This window comes from Medicago sativa, chromosome 6 (assembly GCF_051527215.1).
Source record: "Medicago sativa cultivar Bolivia chromosome 6, Bolivia_mono, whole genome shotgun sequence".
Classification (NCBI taxonomy): Eukaryota; Viridiplantae; Streptophyta; class Magnoliopsida; order Fabales; family Fabaceae; genus Medicago; species Medicago sativa.
Genome location: NC_140754.1, coordinates 96,573,617 through 96,595,027, shown reverse-complemented (window position 1 = coordinate 96,595,027; position 21,411 = coordinate 96,573,617). Strand labels below are relative to the sequence as shown.

The window sequence follows — 21,411 nt, the reverse complement described above, 5'->3', positions numbered from 1 at the left end:
AAAAAAATTTGTCCCTTAAAAAAATTATTTAATTTGTCTACACATTGACTATGTAAAAAAATATATTTATACATCTATCCAATCAAATTATTTCATCATCCTAACACATTTTTTTTTCACCATCATGTCACTTTAGCATAAAATTTTCGGTTCAAAATAAGTGTCATTTTAACTTTTCAATATTACATTAATTAATTTATTTCAAGTTCGCTCCACATTAAATTTGTGTATATCACTTTTAAATTATTATATTCAACTAAAGATTTATGACAATTGTTAATGAGAACTGAATTCGATTCCTGAATCAAACAATGTTTGACCATATTCCACTTACCTCCTATTCGAACTCCAAATTAGGAGAGTGTCCTTTCCGTGAAAACCTAAGGTTAATATAAAAAATAAACAACGAATGATGTATAATTGAAATCGTTGGGGGCACTAGTTAAAGAAGGAAAAAAAATGTTGCATTGAAAATAGTTTTTTTTTCTCTCTTAAAAGTTAACTGCATACTTTTCAAAATATCATTAAGTAAACTCTGTTTTTGTAGGACACTTTCAAATTAATCATTAATTCTATTAATATTTCAAATTAGTTTATGTTTTTGTTAAAAGTTTCACATGTGACAAAAATATAAAGACAAATACCTAATTGAAAAACTTTTGATAAAAACAAAGATGAGTTCAAAATATTAATTAGGGTTAAATATGTTTTTGGTCCCTATAAATATGCCAACTTTTCATTTTAGTCCCTCTAAAATTTTCCTTCAACTTTTAGTCCCTATAAAATTTCCAATCACTACTTTTGGTCCCTATTTTTAATTTAATTTTTGTATTTTTTAATGAAATTGTGCAGAAATGTGTAAAATATTCTAAAAAAATTTCCTAAAAAAAAAAAATTAGAATTTTTTAACAAAACATAAATTAAATATGAATTTTTAATTGTAAAAAATATAAAAATTCATAGTAAATTCATGTTTTGTTAAAAAAATTCTGAATTTTCTTTGGTGTGATTCTTATAATATTTTGAATTTTTCTGGAAATTTTTATTAAATAATATGAATTCTACATATGAGTTTACTTTAAAAGAGGGAACAAAAGTGAAGATTGAAAATTTTATAGGGAGTAAAAGTTAAAGGAAAATTTTAGAGGGAATAAAACGAAAAATTGACATATTTATAGGGACCAAAAACTTATTTAACCCTATTAATTAAGTCAAAAACTAATTTTAGAATGACTTATTTAAGCAACCTCGATGTAATTGTTTACTCAAATATTATTACTGATTCTTAACATTTTTTCTTTATATAAAAAAAAAAAACTACTCGATTTGAACTTGGATGGTAAACTAATCAAGTACATAGATAAGAATGAATAACATGCTTCTTTTGTAAACAATACCAAAATTGGAACTGTTTTTTATTTTTTAACTGCACCAGAATCTGGCCGTACTAGAAAAAACAGAATGAGTGAATCTTATAAAACATACATAAATATCTATCCTCAAACACATAAAAAGTCAAACATAACAATAACAAGTAACCACTACATAGTAAAACACTCACCTTAATCTCTTCAATAGAATCTTCCTCAGAATCAGATAATGGATTCTCCTTTGTTGGGACCAAATCATCATGTTTCTTCCAACAAATTCAACAGAAAGTTTTTCCTATGTTTCCTTCTCCTTTTTGTTGCTGTCACAACCAGTCAGTTCTCTTTTCTCTTGTTATTTGAACTTTACTTTTACTATTTTTATTCTTATCATTATTATGAAGATGTTTTCATCAAAATATGCTTAATATATGAATATATAATAATAACCTCATTTGTGCATATTCATGATTTATCATTACCATGATTACTGTGAAAGTGATTTAGAATAGATATATGAATTTAAAGATGATTGATTTTGAGGTAATGAGAAAATTGATTCAGAAAACCAACATGATGAATTTGGAGAGGCAAAGTTGAGTTAAATTAGAGTGAAGGTTCCTGATTTTTATAGTCTGTTTGTTTTGGCTTTAGAGATATTTCAAAGTCATTTAGTAGAAACAAACAAGAAAAGTTTCTCTGGTAAAATGGGCTAGGATCTATGAAGCACGGACACTCCTTAGATCAGGCGTGTCTCGTCGTGTCCGACATCGATAAAATACATACGATTACGCTGAATTACGTTATTTTCTCAAAATTATTATATGTGTCGGTGTTTGTGTTGTCTCCAGTGTTTGTGTCTGTGTCCGTGCTTCATAGGCTAGGATGATTAGTTGGGTTTAATGAGACCAAAATTTGTAGAGGGGGGATGAGGGGGTAAATTTTGAGGGTTTTTATGAAACACCGACACTTGAGACTGGAGGTGCTTTGCTTCTGGTGGCGACATGTTATAGTCAATGTCGTGTCTTTTACCTGTGTATGTGTCGGTGTTTCATAGAGCCTTATTGCTTAAGTGTTTGCGACAGGAAAAAGGGGTTTGTGGTATAGAATGTTAGTGCACAAATATGGTGTGCAGGATGGAAGAGTGGACAGGGGTTGGGAATGAGCTCATTGTCATTGAAGGACATACAAATTTAGAGAATGGGGTTGAAGGAATACCTGATAATTTTTTTCGAAGCTGAAAAGCGGCTGAAGAAAGATCAGTCTTTTCGTTGTTTGTTTCATTTATTTATTTACTTTTTCAACCTTATCTTATGCTAAATGCAATTCTTTTCCAGTTGTTGGGCTAGGAGTAAGAGGAAACACAAGTTTTTGGATATTGAAAGGGACAGAAAGATATAACGAGGGAAAAACAGCCAATCAGGCACATGTTATTGAATCGGAACTTGGAGTTGTTGCAGCAGATGATGCTCGGTGTTCTGCAGTTGGTGTTTCAATGCTTAGGCTTGGTGGACATGCTGTTGATGCTGCAGTGGCTGCTGCATTATGCGCTGGTGTTGTTTTCCAAGCTTCAAGTGGCATTGGAGGCGGTTCTTTTATGGTTGTGAAATCTTCTTCTAGCTCCAAAGCACAAGCTTATGATATGAGAGAAACCGCTCCTTTAGCTGCTTCACAGGTTTGAGATTAACTATTTCTGCTACACCATTTAAGAGGTTGAAACTCATGATTAAAAATTGTTGAATCGATTTCGCAAAATTAAGATACATTGTATGATTGCAGATTCTGTATATGTTTTTCCGAAAGAAATAAGAAACTCTCCACTAGTGGAACTTTCCTCACCCTCCAATATCACTTCGGATGCACACATTTGGTGAAAAACGTGAATTTTGTACTGTCCGGAAGTACGCTTCCGAAAATAGTTGTGGTGTTTTTAGAAATGTAGCGGGTGGAGAAAGTTTCCCCCACTGTCTTAATGTCGGTAGACTAAGTCATATCGACTATATCATATAAATCTTTGTTTCTTGTTTTTCCTTCTCTTCCCTTTGATCTTTTCTGTTGTTTATTCATCTATGTTTACAAATTCTTAATTCATGTTGTGGAAAATTTCTATGACACGAAATATGAAAAAATTTGAATTTAACATGACATTTTCTTGTTATGTTCTTTGAGATACTGCCATTAAAACTTCATTTCTGAAAAGAACGAAACATCCCACGCTTTGCAACTTACTTGGACATATTGAAAGCTAGCAGATAATATATCATTTTGATCATTTTCCTTTGCAGAAATCTACAAAAATGCAACTTACATTTGTGTAAATGTTTACTGTAAAAGCAGAATATGTATCAAACCGATCCCGAAGCTAAGTTCTTAGGTGCCTTGTCGGTGGGAGTTCCTGGTGAGTTAGCTGGCCTTCATGCAGCCTGGTTGAAACATGGAAGATTGCCATGGAAGACCTTATTCCAACCAGCTATAGGACTTGCGAAAAATGGTTTCACAGTGTCTCCTACACTCGAAGAATACCTAGCTAATGATGAAAAAAAGATAATGAGCGATCCTGGGTTAAGAAATATTTATGCACCTAATGGAACTTTGTTAAAAGGAGGGGAGATGTGTAGTAATATAGAACTTGGGAAAAGCTTAGAGATATTGGCCGAGGAAGGGCCACAAGCTTTCTACAATGGAACCATTGGTGAGAAGTTAGTAAAGGATGTCGCAGAAGTTGGTGGTATTTTAACTGTGGAGGATTTACGAAATTACAAGGTGGAAATTACTGATGCAATGACTGTCAATGTAATGGGATATACTATACATGGAATGCCACCTCCTTCAAGTGGAACACTCGCTCTTTCTCTGGTTTGTACATTGATATCCCTTCTGTACTCGATGATATTTCCATGTTGTTACGTAGAAACATGACCTTATCCTATATTTGTATGCTTGTATTGTATATTCTAATGGTTAGTATGAACAGGTCCTAAACATCTTGGACAGTTATGGACGTCCGGATGCGGCAAAGGGAAATTTAGGTATTCATAGACTAATAGAAGCTTTGAAACACACGTTTGCTATCCGAATGAACTTGGGGGACCCCGACTTTGAAAATATTAGTGCAACTTCATCCGAAATGCTTTCCAAATCTTTTGCACAAACTATTCAGCGCCAAATACTCGATAACACGACATTCCCTCCAGATTACTATATGGACAGGTGTGGTATACTCTGTTGGTTGAAGTAATTTAAATTTCAATGAAAACTATACGTTTTGCTTGATATGTTGCAAACTAACTAAGTTGTTGTTTTATATGCATTGCATGCAGGTGGAGCCAACTTAGAGATCATGGAACAAGCCATACATGTGTTGTAGATGCCGATAGAAATGCGGTATCACTGACAACAACTGTAAACAGGCATTTTGGAGCGGGGATTCGTTCTACTTCAACTGGTATTGTCGTCAATGATGAAATGGATGACTTCTCCACACCTACTGATATATCTCCCGATAAACTACCTCCAGCTCCAACAAACTTTATTGAACCAAACAAAAGGCCATTGTCCTCCATGACTCCTATTATCATTACAAAGGTATTGTTTGCAGCATCTTTACTTGATGTGATATAGACATAAGCACACAATTTTCGCATGATAAAGTCGTGAAAAATTTATTACAAGATTATCTATGGTTGGATTCATACACTTCATTTTGTTGCTTTGGTAGGATGACCAATTGGTCGGGGTAATTGGCGCAAGCGGTGGAATGAGTATTATTCCAGCAGTGACTCAAGTATTTCTTAATCATTTCATCTTAGGAATGAAACCTTTAGACGCCGTTCTAAGACCAAGGGTCTATACCAAGGTTCTAACTCCTTTGTATTGAAATAGTTTCTTTATGTATGATGCTCCTAACTACAATCTAATTGTGATCTCTATCTTATGTAGCTATTACCGGATACAGTTTCCTATGAAAACTTGATTGATCGTGACGGTGGTCACATCGAGCTTTCAGAAGAAAGTAGGCTTTTCCTGAAAGAAAGAGGTCATCAACTGTGTGCATGTCAAGGACAATCTATTACTCAACTTATTGTTCATACTCCCAAAACACCTTTGAACATTAATAGGAAAATTGGTGAAAACATCGATTTGCATGTAAAGCGCGGCACTCTAACAGCAGTAAGTGACCCAAGAAAGGGCGGTTGTCCAGCTGCAGTATAAATAAATCAATTCATCTATTGTTTAAATCGATCAATTCATATTGATCAAAAATGTCAATATATAAATTCATTATTTAACCGGAACATTTGTCCGGTCATTGTTACAATCTATTCATGTATAGTGCTTTTTCGAAGCTATTTCTGGAAGGATGAATAAAGTGTTTGGATTAGTTCTTTTGAGTGCACTTTGTAAATTATTTAATACTTGAGTATTCATATTAAGTTTCTTTTGTAACATTTGAGTTTTAAATTTAAAAAAAATTGCAACTTTTATTGGTTCATGCTAAAGAAAACAAAATCAATAAAGAATTTTTATTTGATTAAATGTGCCAAAGTAAAAGACAAATTACATGGATTTAGTCAAGAATCTAATTTCAATCAAAAGCTGCTGCAGCTTCTAAGGTTCATGCTCAAACTTTGCACCTTAAAGGAAACACTAGAGTGCATTTCACTCGTTTTTCACCGTCTGATGATTAAGATCACTAAGATAACGCCATTTAGCCAAAAAATTTACAAAGAAAACTAAAACATAAAATGGTCGAAAACACATCAACCATAAATACTCTAATCCTTTTTCCGTCTCTGATCATCGTCACCTTGCTGCTCGGGCCACCATTGCTTTGCAGCCGTCACCGGAGGTCGCTCCGTTACAGGCCAAGTTTCTACTAGTGTTTGCATCCGCCCATGGTTCTAGTTTTCCTAACTTAGCATTTGCATCAACACAACCTGTTTTCATACTTCACATCATAAAGCACATGTAATGGTTTTCATGCTTCCTTGACTTTTTATTGTCAATATCTTATTAATTCTCCCATGCTTCTTATATAATGAAAATAAAAATAAATTTCGGGCATTAGATTTCTCAGACGATAGAATCCTCCAAAGGTAGACTGCAGTTGCCGCAAAAACATTAGAGGATCCGGATCCTTGGTATTGGTTAAAGACAATCTTTCAGACATTGGTATTGACTAAGGTTCATACGATGATAATCAACATAACTGGAAAAAATTCCATCCAATTTGGATTGTCAATCGAACTCGAAAAAAAAAACCAGAATGACATTAATCACTACATGTGAAAACCTTCCAAAACTCATCATAGCCTAAGTCACAAATAATAGGCTGCCAAAAGACTACCAATTTATATGATATGCTGAACAACTATTTTCCTTCTATCTGACATGAATATTATATCTTGATCATTAGATTAATGTGACAGTGAAAAATTGGCAGCAAATGAAGTATACCAACACAATTAATGTAAAAGGTAGAAAATATATTCATTAGCATTTATCAAAAAAACATTACATATTATGTAATATCCAACAATGAAGAATTTGGTCCATGTCCATTTTGATAAAAGCTTGTGTGATTCTCACTTCTTGTTCATGTCCATTTGCCTAAGCTATTTTTTTTATCAGGAACTAGAAGTGGAATTGAAAACACACCCTTGCGTCAGTCACCTAATCATCACCTAATCAAAGTAAATGCAAATAGTTCATGCAAAAAACAAACTAATCATCACCTAATCAAAGTAAATGCAAATAGTGCATGCAAGAAACAAACTAGCATAAATACCATAACAATGCTTCGTACTTTCTTCATTCACCATTACGACGATGAATACGATTTATTTTTTCATATGCTTATGTTTACTCATACCTTTTACAATAGGACAGTATGAGTACTTTGTTTTACAAGAGCAGTGGCCATTAGAATATTGCATGAATAACTATTGTACCAAACCTCCAGAATATAGCTTTATAATCGATGGATTGTTTCCTAGCAACTTTACCGGTGGGCAACCAAGTCAATGCAATACAGGGACACAAGCAGGGCAATCACTGTCACCACAAGATGTAAGTAACTTGATCTCTATAAAATTGATTTTTATAAATTTGCTTTATAATTTTTTTGCTTTAGTCATCTAAATTTTTTATAACTTGATTTCTTGATATTTTATAGGTTTCTTCGATAAAGCAAGGTCTTAACTACGCGTGGATCAATTACAGTGGTGACAATTTTCAGTTTTGGTCTAAACAATGGGATACTCATGGCACTTGTTCCTACGCAGACTACAACCAGTATCAATTTTTTGATTTGGCGTTGACGATTTACTTTCGACACCCGCTTTTCACCATACTGACCGATCTTCAAATCAAGCCTGGTCCAACGGCCAACTATATAACAAGGGAGGTTGCGAATCTACTAAAAAGGGTAACTGGTTTTTACCCACGACTTAGTTGCTATAATGGCAGATTAGTAGCAATTGGCATTTGTGTGGATGCAAATGGAGATGGAATAGATTGTAATCCCTTCAATAATAACTGTGGAAACAGCTTTCTTTGGTGGGCGCCGCCTTAACATGGTGTAATAATTGGCAAGGTTCAAATGTGTTACAATAATTAATTATCTTAATTAGTTGCTCTTTTCCCTATTTTCTCTAGTTCTATGCAATGATTGGTAGAGTTTGTTGCCAACTTGCATTTAGAATTGAATAATAATCATCGAATTCATGACAAAATTCTTTATCTAATTTTCTCATTCAATATTCTACTTGAATAATCTCTTCTATTATAATTCATTAGAATCCCTACTTGAGACTTTAGGTTTTATCGGTTCGTCTCTAGAATATGTTTTTCTGTCTCAAAATGCAAGCAAATAAATCACTCTTGAATTTTGGATTAGAAAGTGAGACAAATGAAAACTTATGTTTTTGCTTCAACCTAAAACATCAGCAACTCTTTATGTCATATCATGATGAACTTGATATTATCATCTCTCCTCCATCTGGAAGTGTGTATTTGTTGTTTAATATATCTTCATTAAACTGGGAAACGATACGGGATACCTTTCCCATTAACAAAGATACTTTGTACACAGTTCAATATATCTGCATTGCATTTTAAAACAGTCTTGTTAAGTTCACACCAATTATGACATGCTTCATATCCTGCTATGTAAATACACAGTTCATAAGTAATATACACTTGATCAATAGGAAGTCTATTCAGTAACTTTATCCAAGTTCATAGACAACTATGAGTGTTTGGATCCTCTAAATTTATTACCTTCTCTTATATGAAAGAATCAAATTCATGACTCCACTTATCTCGTAGCAATCCAAATAACCCTGTTTGAAATATTTAAATAATTATGTAACCATTCAAACAATTATGTCTATAACTCATAAGTAAATATTTATCATATTGGTGGCTAGAAGAGTACTGTTCCATTAAACAATGTTTGTGATGTGGATTAATCAAGTTAACTAATAATGCCAACATTATTTTGTATGATTGATTGATTGATTATGAATTTATAAGGTTTTTAAATATTTCTATTCAATTTTTGGAGGTTTAGAATTGATCAAATCATGAAAATATAGCACTTTTGCATAAATGTTCCAAAAGCATTTTACAGGAAAGATATTTGAGTCTCAATTTATCTAATCAGTGGACATATTGAAATTCTGCTCATAAATGTCATTTCATATACTATCTGTTTTTAGTTCATATTCAAACAATGCTATACTTATTTAAGTAGTTAATTTTCAATGTGTTGGTTTAGTTCATATTCATTTGCATGAGTTTTCGTAACTTTTACAAGTTGCTGCAAAGTGTTTTGCAAAATACAGTGGTAGGTAGAACACAATTTGCATGAATTTTTGTAACTTTGACAAGTTGCAGCAAAGTGTTTTGTAATACTCCCTCCGGTCCTTATTATAAGAAACAATTGACTTTTTTGGTTCATAGAATAATTAATGTATCTTGTTATAAATATAGACTAGATACATCACTTACACAATGAACCTAAAAAGTCAACTTTTTCTTATAATAAGGACCGGGGGAGTATCACAAAACCGAAATCGGGTATGCTTTCCAATCCGTCTGTCCAATAAATGCAATGCTGCAGTGTGTTGTAGAATAAAGATACAATTGATATAACGTGGCTTCCGCCGACTATGAGTTGGGTAAGGTTGAATATAGATAGTGCTCGAGTTGGTTGTGGTGGTTTGTTCAGAGTGAGTAATGTTGAGTGGCTTTGTTGTTCTGGAAAGCCGTTTGTGATGTGAAGTGCTTATGTTGCGGTGTTGTGGGGTGTATTGTGAGGTTTAATAATGGCGAAAGAGTGCGAGCGGAAGGCCCAACACCAACAAAGGGTCTCTATTATATTTGGTTTTCCGTAAGTTTCATGTAACATCTCAAAATTCATCTCCGTGAGTTCTTCAAATGTACTTGAAGGTTGTGTAGACTTTAAACGAAATGTCAGATACAAACAGCCCCAAAACACAGAACAAGACGCAAGAAACATCGACGCTTGAACCAACACAGCAGCTCCAATCCCATGCCAACAAAGATAAAATCCTGCAAATAAACTCTCCTTCACCAGAAACTGAAGTGAGAAAAAATGCAGCCCACTTCAATATAAATCGATACAAGCCGAGCCACCAGAGCAACGTCCTAACCACAACCGAAACACTAGAACTGTGCAGGAAAGCACAGAAAAACTGCCATGACTGAATTCCAATACCCCATCAGCACCTACTGAAAAACTGTGCATTTGTAATTGTTTTCCACTAGAAAGGTATAAGCTAAAGTGTAACCAAAATAGAATATAAAAATTCCTCTTCAAGACTAAACCAAGTCAATCTGGAATACGTTCTGGCACCATAAGTAATACATTATGGGATATGGATGAAAGACGGATTTATTTCAAAAATAGTCCAAAAGAGCGAAGATAGTAGCAAAAAAATGTACTTAGTTCCCAATAATGACTCAAAACTGGGAAAAATTGAACAAAACCAACGAAATTTAGTTGAAGCCAAAGAAATGCACATTGAAGAACAGTCCAATAATTTAATCACTTGCAAAAGAAGATAAGAAAGTAGAACCTGAAACTGTAAAATACGAACAAAGAAACAATAAAAAATAGTGGCAACAATGATATACAAATGGAACCAGAAATGAGGAGGCAGAGAAGGAGAGAGACCCTGCAACCATAGCATGTCAAAGAGCATTGTCCTGCACCGATTTTGTGTCGGTAAGTAAAAACTACGTATTAAATGTGACTTTCTCCAAACATACAAAACAAAGCTACCCTCGAGCATTAACAAAATTCAATCAATCTGTCTAAAAATTAGACATTAAGAAATATACTCCCATCACATATTCGATAAAACCTCCCCACTTTGACCGCAACTACACCGTACACGTTACGCCACCATAATTCATATAACTACAACTTCCATGCAGGCCACAAATCATCACCAATCTCCTTGCATCAAAAGACACTTTATTTTTCTTCAAAAGACACCCAATTGAAACACTCTATCTTACTGCTAAAAAGCCGCTATTCGACTAAAAAAACACAAGCACGTGTTACAAAAGGATACTGTTGTAACAGAACAATGAGGAGACATTGAAGTCAAAAGTACCTAAATAGTCACAAAGTACATATGTCTGATCTATTTTGTCGCAGTCTTCCAAATTCAATACATCTAAGCTCTCGGCTACATGTACATATATTATCACATTTCATCCAAGCTACAGTTGGCTTGAATGAAGTTTGAGTTTTTGTGATTTTCAGCCAAGCCATTTGTTAGTAACATGAATTACTATAGTATAATAAGTTAGGAAAACTATCACAGAAATTCAGCTACAAGGTTATATAACACGAAAAAAGTTGCTGAAAATATAGTTATGCCATAAACAAGCATTAAATGAAGCATTTCTGGTTGTATAAATTCCAAAATTCAGAATGGATTTCAGAATAAACTACTGGTCTTGAGGGAATTTACTGAAACTGATATGAATCTTTACAATAATGGGGACATGAAGGAGGTTAGTTGATTTGAACTAAGTACTAACCCATCATGCATGAACCAGACCAGTTCATTATCTGGATTTGGAATACAAAAGAAAAAAAATAAACAAGAAAACTAAACATAGTGGCATGGATATTGCTGGCAGAATGTAGTGAAAGTTCAAATGGAGATTTGTTACTCGTTAGGTTATCATGTTTTTCATATAGAGGGCATCCAATAAAGCTAAAAGATCATTCTTTTCATTCATACAAAAACAAAGATTACAAGCACAAGGTGTGCAAGTAAAGAAAAAAGATATAAAGATTACAAGAAACTCGATACGGAAAGCATCCCACACAGAGAAGCTACAACACACCAGCAACTCCATCAGATCGCACATCATTCGCAACGGCACAAAATTCCTGCAAAACAGTACCAACAGAAGATACAGATCAAAGTGCCCACAATGCAGCCAGACCAGCATACCCCACACCAATACAACAAATGAAATCAGAAAAGTTGTTTTTATCAAAATAAAACTGATAAAGCAAGACCAAATGGCTTCTTAACTTACTTGACCATAATTGTGATGTACAATTAATGACTTATGTCTCCAATTGGTCGAATTTTTCCTTGTATATTATTATCCGAGCAATATAATTCGCTTCTTTGAAACCAACTTCCTCAATCATTTGGGTTTTTAAATCAAGCCAAACTAGTTCTTTATCTTTTCTTAGGAAGAATATTTCTCCTTTCATTCCCACTCCGAAAGGACGCTCAACACAAGACAACGGTCCAATAATAAAGAGTTTGGTCCATGATTCCTCCACACCAAGCTCACCCAAAATTGAAATGTAAAAAGTAGTCGTCTCTTTATAATATGAGATCAATGTAACGGACCCATTTAACACCACCAAGTTTATCCATGCTGCAAATTCAAAACAAACATCTTCGTCTGAGGGTATGAGAGTTACGAAGAACATCTCATTGCTCAAGTAAAATGATACCACACAATCAGCGGCGGGGCTATCTTCACACAACCAATGACACACTCCATCCATGTAGACTTGGGTTCCCGCTTCACAATACAAAGAAGCTGGCATGTCGACATTAAGTTTCCTCCACAAGTTACTTGTTGAGCTATATATCTCCAAGAAGGGGGATGAAGAAACTAAGCCGCTAACGACAATTACATAACGAATGACCTTATAGTCATTTATAAGGTCATCATACCCAAATCCATGAAGATAATACAAAATAGAATGACTTTCATCGGATTGAACCGGACTGGGAGGAAGGAGCTTGATTGTTTGGATAGTTGGGTTCCACAATGCAATTTCACCATGATACTTATTTTGATAGAGACAAAGTGTGCCATTAATACTACGTACCAAAACCAAATATACTATCCCAAATGAAATATTTTTTAAATGAATCAGAGATATCTAATTTGAATTTATTCTCAAACCTCTCACCGGAAAGAGAATAAAGACCATATTGACGAAATGTTTTGTCGTGAACGAGGATAGATGCTCCGTCGTAATAAGAATTAGATAAGAGATTGTTGCGGAACATGTTCATGAAGCAAGTGTTTTCAGACAAGAGAGACCATGATTTGCAAACACATTCAAATCGCTTGAAAGATTTAAGAGGCAGTTTGGATAAAATAGAAAATGCAATATCATCAGGTATATAGGTGTTGCTCACCTTCATGTTTGTCGCAGAAGTGATTATTTGACGAGACTGAACTTGTTGTATTTTGTTCGGTTTGGAAGAAGTGATTATTTGATTGAGATCGGATTTCGAAGAAGTTGATTTTGATTTCTGCAGTGTTTGTTTCGAGTTGGAGATTGGGGAGGTTGGGTTTGGGTCGCAATAGCAGTGACACAAAAGGAGACTTCGGGCGATGAAGTGTTAATAGGGTAATCTCTATTATATATATTTGCACTATTTTATTTTGATAGTACACATGGCATCCTTATATTGAAAGGTGCATTTAATGTTTTGTGTAATTGATACATATTATGTGATTTGTGCAAGACTTATGTAATTAACATGATTATGCAAGTTGACTAAAAGGCTTATAATGACAAAAAAATAAATGGAATATTTTATTCAAATTATTTTTGCTATTTAATGTGTTACTAATTTCATTACTAAATTAATGGCATAATTGATGTGACTTACTTGCTTCTTTTTTCCTATAAATATTGTTTGTCCGTCTCAAACATCTTCACATCATTTAGAATTCATACTAAAATTTTAAAATTATTCTCAAAATCTCTCTTTTATTTTATTGAAACACTTTTCTTCTTAACATATTTTTTTCATCACTCTAATTTCAAAAATTGATTCAATTTATGATATTACTCCACTACATGTTGTATATATCCATGTATTTTGTTCAAATTCACATATTCATCCTATGATACCCTCGAGTTCTAACGACTTATGACAAGATATGTACCAATTACATGTTGGTACATAATTCTTAATTATCATCCAATCAAATTGTAATCAACACATCATCATATTAAGTTAGCCAGTCTTGAGTTTTTTTTTCCTATATATAGTCAATTTGTCTTTCATCATTTGTATATGCATCTTCCTTTCGTACAAATTGTTTATAATATCATTTATTTGAAATGCAAATATTTCTACCTCCTGACCAATTCAATTTTATTGATTTCATTATTATCAAATTGATTTAGGCACCTTTTTTTTTCCTTCCGAATTTTGATTCCCTTTTATAGGTTTAGCTGTCGGCTCTGTTAATTTTAGGGTTTTCATCCCCATATATATTTACACCTTCTGAAAAAGTTTGCTTCACGTTTTAATGAATTTCATTATTTTTCTATTAATTTGAAGCGACGTAATTGAAAGACGTTTTGAATCAGATTTCTTCATTCCAAAACTAATTTTTTTTTGCCACTATTAATAATGAGAGATATGTGAAAGGCATGTCAATGTTTTGTTCTTCCAACGTTGAAGTTGTGCATATAAAAGAGAATTCTTCCTTAAAATAAACAGAGAATTCTCAAGTATTTTTGGGTAACATATTAGTTGATAGTTCTCAAGATATTATATTTTTATCTTACATTTTTGTGGTGCAAACTATTCATGTATGTTGTAGAACAAGACCGACCCCTGCGAAGATGTAGAAAATTTATTTTAGTTATTTTTTTTCAATGAATTTTATCTAAACCTCACTATTTTCTTTATTATTTTCATTTGCTCCTATTCAAAAGAACTGATTTAATTTATTAAGTTTTTTCGTTTCTATTGTCAATCACTCATTTTCACTAAACATGGTGTTGATATATATTATTTCACATAAATTATTTTAACATCAAATCTCATCCATTCATTTCATTTGATAAATTAATTCACATGCATCAAATACTCTTTATCACCTAATCAAGCATTCCATTTTTATCTCCCCATATTTATTTATTTCTGCCATCAACACATACTCAAACTTCTTTGTTAATTTTTTTACAAATTGCATGATAAAACACATACTTATGGTTGTTTGAGTCACTCATCAACATCGATAATATTTATTTGCCTTTATTTCATACCCATATTTTTTTATTTATTTTAAAATTATATTAAAAAAAAGACAACAATCTCGGCTAAACTATCAATATCTCTATCCGTATCCTTATCTACATCTACAATCTACATCTACATCTACAATATAAACAAGTGAAACCATTTTCATTCAAAAGTACATGTGGCATGTTATAGTCTCATTCTAATTAATTGTCAGGCTAATTAATGCTAGAAAAATTCAAATTTTCATTACATGGTATATGCTTAGCACCTGGTATTTCAGTCTCAACACATACTTCCATATACTGCCTCTATTTTAAGAAATCATTCGATTTATTATTATGATCAAAATGATATCTAGAAATTTAATTGCCTGATATCAAATCAAACAAGAAACTGCCCATAAAAAAATCAAACAAGAAATTATCAACTTCCAATTAATGAAATTAAATTCAAATTATTCAACACTTATAACAGTCCTAAAAAAGAATGTTGACAATTGGTCTAATTCAAGACTATCGTTGAATTGTTTCTCATCTATTAAAATCAAATTAAAACCAAAATAAAATAGTGAAAGGTAATGATTCTTTTTGTCACAAAAAGGAAATAAAATAGCTCAGATCTTTATCTCCCATCCTATTCTCATCACTATTACTATTTTTCAAAAATGGTTTTGAGAACGGTAAGAAGATCAAGAACACCTTTAGTTCCTACAATTTCATCAAATTTTATTGTTGATTGCATCAGACCGTTCCCCTTCATCATGGTTTGTGACCATGGTTTAGGATTTTATTGCTAATAGTTGGATTTTTAGCTGTACAGGAGAAAATTTATTTTCCCATTTATTTGTTTACGGATGACCATATTGCTACTCAATGTTCCTCAAATTTACAAAGAACTTATCGGATTTATAACTAAAGTATATCTCAGTTTAATCGACTTTAATTCCTTCCAGTTTGGTTGTGTTTCTTCTAATTGGGAGGAAACTCAACATTATTGAAATTTCTTTTATTGGTTTTGTTTACAATGTGTTCATTATTTTGCAGAGACCTTTATAATATTGAGAACAAAGTAGTTTCCTATCTATATATTCAGTTCAAGGTCACGCATCCTATATTAACTGTCAGGGCCAAACTTTAGTTTTTTTTGGTAATTTGTCATTTACTCATTTTATACCACGAATCATATGTAATAAGTGTGTATTTTAGTCTTTTTAAGGCTTTTGTTTATTTTTCTTCTTTGTGTTGTTTGGATTAGTGTTACATTATAAGAATTTTGAATTAGGGTTTCATTTTTCTTTGTTGCAGCTTCTCTTCTGGATTCTTAAGTTTCTTTTTTGACATATTCTAGATTCTTACGTTGCAAAAGTTTTTGTGAATTTTATTACTATGATTATTTCTGAATTTTGCTAAAAAAAAAATCTAAATTTTTATTGCAACTTTATTTCTGAATTATGTGTTCTCACGGAATTTCATATATTTTATTTTCAGTATTAAATAAATACAAACATTTGAAGAAAAAAAATTCCTCTTTTATTTTTTTTGAGGGAATTCCTCTTTTATTTAAATGCAGTTTTGGTCGAACCAAACCGTACACCATCGATTCAGTTTGGTTCGTTTTCACTTTTAAAAATGATAAAACCCAAACCTCATTTGACTTTGAAGAGCATGTAAATGGTAATTTAAAAAAATCATTATAACAATCAATATTTTGAATAAAACATGTTTACTCAATAATATAAGTATTGTACTACCTCTCATACAAACAAAGTTGTAAAGAGTGTATATACACATTAATCAAAATATATCTATTTTAAAAGGGGCACTAGCCAACAAATGTGTATTTTTTTTTTATGTTAATTTTAAACCGAACCTCCACTAGATAGAACTAGAAAATTAGGTGTAGAACATATACAGTGGCTAGACCTATGGGTTTTTAGATGCAATATTGCACGTGTTAAAGCAACTGAAAGTAATAACTTCTTATTGAAAACAACTATTATTTATTTAAAAACTACACATTTAATATAAAATGCACAACAATTATTTATTACTAAGACCCATTTAATATTTTTTGAAGTGTTGAGTTTGAGAGATTTTTTATTTTTTTAGTTAAATGGGGTTCAATTATGAACCAGCTGCATCACTTTATAAATGCATAAATAAAAGGAAACAAGAACAAAAGGAGTTGGGGGATGGACCAAAACCTTCTCAATAAAGCTAAACAAAAAGCTGAGGGGCAGACACCAAACCAAGAAAAAAGTAAATAACAAGAAAATAAAAAGTAAAGAAAACCAAAAGAAAAATAAAAGGAACGAACTAAGAGAAAGTCCTTGAGTTATTCTGGTAACATATATACTCCTAGAGTTTGAAAGATTAAATCTTATTAAGTATTAATTATAAGAGCAAGTGACATATACATAGAGACTCATTTAAGCAACCAAAAGGAGAGGTCCATTGTGGATGCTCTAACAATCGATTAACTTATTGATGAAAATTTTTGGTCGAAAATAATACAAAATAAATGCTTGCTGAAATTATCAATTTTTAAATATTATTGTTATTATTATTATTATATTATTATTAATAATAACAAATATTGATTTTTAATGTTTATTAGATATACTAATTAAATGTATCAATTAAGTTTGGTAACTAATTTTATATTTGATATTTTTTCGAGTTATCATGAAATTGGTATAAAGCTTACATCACCAATTAGCAGTGACTAATCTTAGTTGGAAAACCTGTGGGATACATAAGACGAGTTCTCTCATCTCAGCCGAATATTTTCCATACACATGAGGCAGAAATTGAACTGCTATCCACATAGTTACGAGGCTCTAATCTATTATCAATTTGACCATTTTTTCCTAGGGTCATAGATTACATGTTAATTCCAGGTGTTCGTACAACCGGTTCATCCTTCAATATTCCATTGAAAATCAATGAAGCATTGATACATGAATTTGAAAAGAAAATACGAGACCTTAAAATCGATATGAAGGCAGCAGAGAGAATCAAACACGAGACCTTAAAAGTAGTCCCAGGCCAAAACAAGTGGGTTAGATCAAACTTATTCATTGTGTTCCCTTATTGACTTTGTTTATCCAAATAATTTGGAAAATATATAGATCTCCAAAAAAATCAAGAGCGAGGGATACTTGCTCAAACTTTGGACCCATTTGAGCACTTTAACAATATTATTCTATCGTTATTTCTAGAAAACGAGAAGGAAAATATTAGCTTTGATTTGGTTTGTCAATCTGACCAAAATAAAAAGCTACAAAGCAAATGGTATTCAATTGAGTTCTTGAATGATATTAACAGTTGCATATTTCAAACCACAAATTAAGATTTAAAGTTGGATGTCCAATAATATTGATGAGGAACATATACCAAGGTATTGCGTTTCAAAATGAGAAACCCCACATCTTCATCCAAAACCTTAAGACAATATGTATATTACTCATCTCATTTATATGTTCATAAATATCAAATCTTGCTGGCAATATAGAATTTTTACTCACACATGACAAATTAGCATTTTTCCCTTAAACATGAGACTCTCTATGTCTATGATATGATGAAATAGTCAAATAAGGCCAGAGGCACAACATGGTAAAAAAGGTGGCTTGGTGGTGGTTTCATAGAGATGTGTTTTTTTTTCTCATTTATTTTATGAGAAGAGAGAAATTAAATTAGAAAAATTATTCGAACTAGAAAGAAATGACAAGGAAAACGAGTGAGTTGTGGGTAGTTTTATGAGTTGATTGAAGGAGTTGGATATTACTGAGTAATTATTCTACCAAAAATATTAGACTCATTAAAAATGTCACATCAATTTAAAATGTACAATAAACATGTATTTTTCAACTCAGCATAACACATAAATGTTTTTCCTTTGTCATATCCCACTAAAGACTAAAAGTGAAGGAACTTAAAATAATAGAGGTTAAATAAAAAAAAGTTATCGCCTTGAGAAATAAAAATTGCATGAAAGCGAACGACTTCCAAAATAAAATATTTAACATAAAAAAATTAAACAAATGACATTCAAAAGCTAACAAAACAAATCATCATAATTTCGGGACTGCAAGTGTAACCTACATTGGGTTGTATCTTTGCATTAGGCTAAAAGAAACTAGACAAATGATATCGACACCACAATTTCTTCCAAATTATTTAGGCACACGTTTGTGAGTCATCTCACTTATATCTTATTCAATATCTACTATTCCTTTCATTGTAGAACTTTAACTCTTATTTTACACGATAACATATCTCCCTCAAGTGTGACATTCTCTGTGTCCGTAATTACGTGACATAGCCAAATAAGGTCAAACCGATGTACAACATGATCAAAAAGGTAGATTAATGGTAATTTACTAAAAGTGTGTTTTTGTTCCTTTATTTCACGAGAAGAGATCAAAGAAATTAGAAGATGAAAAATAAATTTGAGATTGAGAGAACTGATACCGGTTAAAAAAAATAAGAATTGTGTATTTTGTCCATGAGGTTATAAAGAACGAAGTAAGTTGCAAGTGATTTTATGAAATTGTTGAAGGAGTTGAAGATTTTTGTGTAATTAATTTACCAAAAAGTTAGATTGCATTAAAAAAACTAATTTACCAAAAAGTTAGATTCGGGTAAAAAAAACGCAACAACATATAAAGAATTTACTAAGCACATATTTTGTTAACTCAGCATAACACTTAAGTGTTTATCTATGGTTAAATTCCACCAAAGATCAAAGGATAAGGAATTTAATATCTTAGAGATTGATTAAAAAATATTGCATGAAAGTGAACAACACCCACAAACATAAATTTGATATAAAAATTAAATAATTGGCATCCCAAAACTAACGAAACCGTTTATCGTAATGTTGAGAGTTCTAAGGGTGTCTACAGTAGGTTGGACTATCACATTAGGCTAAGTGAAACCACACAATTGTGATTGACATCACATCATTATCCAAAACCTTAAGGCATTAGGTGTATTGGTCATCTTACTTATATGTTTCTCAACGTCTACTTTGGCATCCAATAATGTGGAACCTTAAGTCACAATTTACACATGAACATATATCTCTAAAGTGTGAGACTCAATGCGTCTGTAATTTATTGATAGTCAAATAAGGTTAGGCGAAGGCACAACATGGTTAAAAAAATGGATTAATGGTGTTTTTGCGGAGGGAAGTTTGTGTTCCCATCTTCCATGAAACGAGAGAAATAAATTTAGCAACAATAAAATTAAATTAGAATATGAAAAGAAATTTGAACATGAAAGAAATGATAAGGGAAAAAAATAGTGTGTGTTTTATCCATGGAAGTATCGGAAATATAGCGAGTTACTGACAATTTTATGGGTCAGTTAAAAAGTGTTGGAAATTTAAGAGTAAATATTTCACCAAAAAATAGACTCAGTTAAAAAAACGCCACATCTTTATAAAATGTTTAATAATCATGTACTTTTTCAATTCAGCATAACACATTTCTATTTTTCCATTCGCATGTTCGTTCACCCAAAGACTAAATATGGAGGTATTTGATATAATATTGATTGGATAAAAAATTTGTATGAAAGCAAATGACATCCAAAAACTTATACTTGATATAAAAAGTTAAACAAATGAAATTCAAAAACTAATTTTTTTTTTTTTTTAATGTTTAGAGTTCTGAGGGAGTCTACAATGGGTTGGACCATCACATTTGACTATGAGAAACTCCACAAGTGATATTGACAGCACATCTTCGCGTAAAATCTTAAGACATTAGGTATATTGTTCTTCTCGCTTATACGTTACTCAATGTATATTATTGCACACAAGTTTAACTCACTATAATGTTTAGAGTTCTGAGGGAGTCTACAATGGGTTGGACCATCACATTTGACTATGATAAATTCCACAAGTGAGATTGACATCACATCTTTGCGTAAAATCTTAAGACATTAGGTATATTGTTCTTCTTGCTTATATGTTACTCAATGTATATTATTGCACACAAGTTTCATTCACATATGAAACATAAACATCTCTCCCTTAAGTGTGAGACTATTATGTATGTGATCTGGTGAGATATCACATAAGGTCAGAGACACGACATGGTAAAAAAAAAAAAGGGTTGGCGGCAGTTTCATAGAGGGGTGTTTGTTTCTTTCTTTCCTGAGAAGAGATAAAGTAAATTATAAAAGAAAAGAAGATTAAAAATGAATTTGAACTTGATAGAAATGAAAAGAGAAAAAAAATAAGGAGTGTGCGTTTTATTCGTGAGAGCATAGGAAACATAATGAATTGCTGGTGATTTTATGGATTTGTTGAAGAAGTTGAATATTACTGGGCAATTATGCTACCAAAATATTAGATTTATTGAAAATATGTACATCTATTTAAAATGTCTAACGAATATGTATTTTGTCAACTCATCATACATATACATTTTTCCATTGCAAAATCCCATGAAATACCAT

General features: G+C 32.0%; 2 protein-coding genes and 1 pseudogene across 3 annotated transcripts; 2 read left to right on the top strand and 1 right to left on the bottom strand.

The window, feature by feature from the left end:
- Window positions 1-1,517: 1,517 nt before the first annotated feature.
- GGT4 (gamma-glutamyl transpeptidase 4) lies at window positions 1,518-5,758 on the top strand. The gene is made up of 7 exons (XM_085720250.1): window positions 1,518-1,702; window positions 2,705-3,042; window positions 3,705-4,223; window positions 4,342-4,577; window positions 4,688-4,952; window positions 5,086-5,223; window positions 5,307-5,758. Exons 1-7 carry the CDS (start codon window positions 1,600-1,602, stop codon window positions 5,577-5,579), a joined length of 1,872 nt encoding a protein of 623 aa, XP_085576376.1. The 5' UTR covers window positions 1,518-1,599; the 3' UTR covers window positions 5,580-5,758.
- Window positions 5,759-7,196: 1,438 nt separating this feature from the next.
- On the top strand, window positions 7,197-8,101 carry LOC146918612 (uncharacterized). Its single transcript, XM_085720251.1, has 2 exons — window positions 7,197-7,436; window positions 7,543-8,101. Exons 1-2 carry the CDS (start codon window positions 7,197-7,199, stop codon window positions 7,939-7,941), a joined length of 639 nt encoding a protein of 212 aa, XP_085576377.1. The 3' UTR covers window positions 7,942-8,101.
- Window positions 8,102-11,621: 3,520 nt separating this feature from the next.
- On the bottom strand, window positions 11,622-13,233 carry LOC146918611 (F-box/kelch-repeat protein At3g23880-like; annotated as a pseudogene). Its single transcript, XR_015016283.1, has 2 exons — window positions 11,958-13,233; window positions 11,622-11,805 (listed from the first exon to the last, which is right to left on the bottom strand). The product of XR_015016283.1 is annotated as an F-box/kelch-repeat protein At3g23880-like (transcript).
- Window positions 13,234-21,411: the final 8,178 nt, after the last annotated feature.

Coding starts and splice junctions, on each gene's coding strand:
- LOC146918612 (XM_085720251.1), top strand. CDS start 7,197: ATGAATACGATTTATTTTTTCATATGCTTATGTTTACTCATACCTTTT. Junction 7,437..7,542: donor AATCACTGTCACCACAAGAT/GTAAGTAACTTG, acceptor GATATTTTATAG/GTTTCTTCGATAAAGCAAGG.
- GGT4 (XM_085720250.1), top strand. CDS start 1,600: ATGGATTCTCCTTTGTTGGGACCAAATCATCATGTTTCTTCCAACAAA. Junction 4,578..4,687: donor CCAGATTACTATATGGACAG/GTGTGGTATACT, acceptor CATTGCATGCAG/GTGGAGCCAACTTAGAGATC. Junction 4,953..5,085: donor CTCCTATTATCATTACAAAG/GTATTGTTTGCA, acceptor TTGCTTTGGTAG/GATGACCAATTGGTCGGGGT.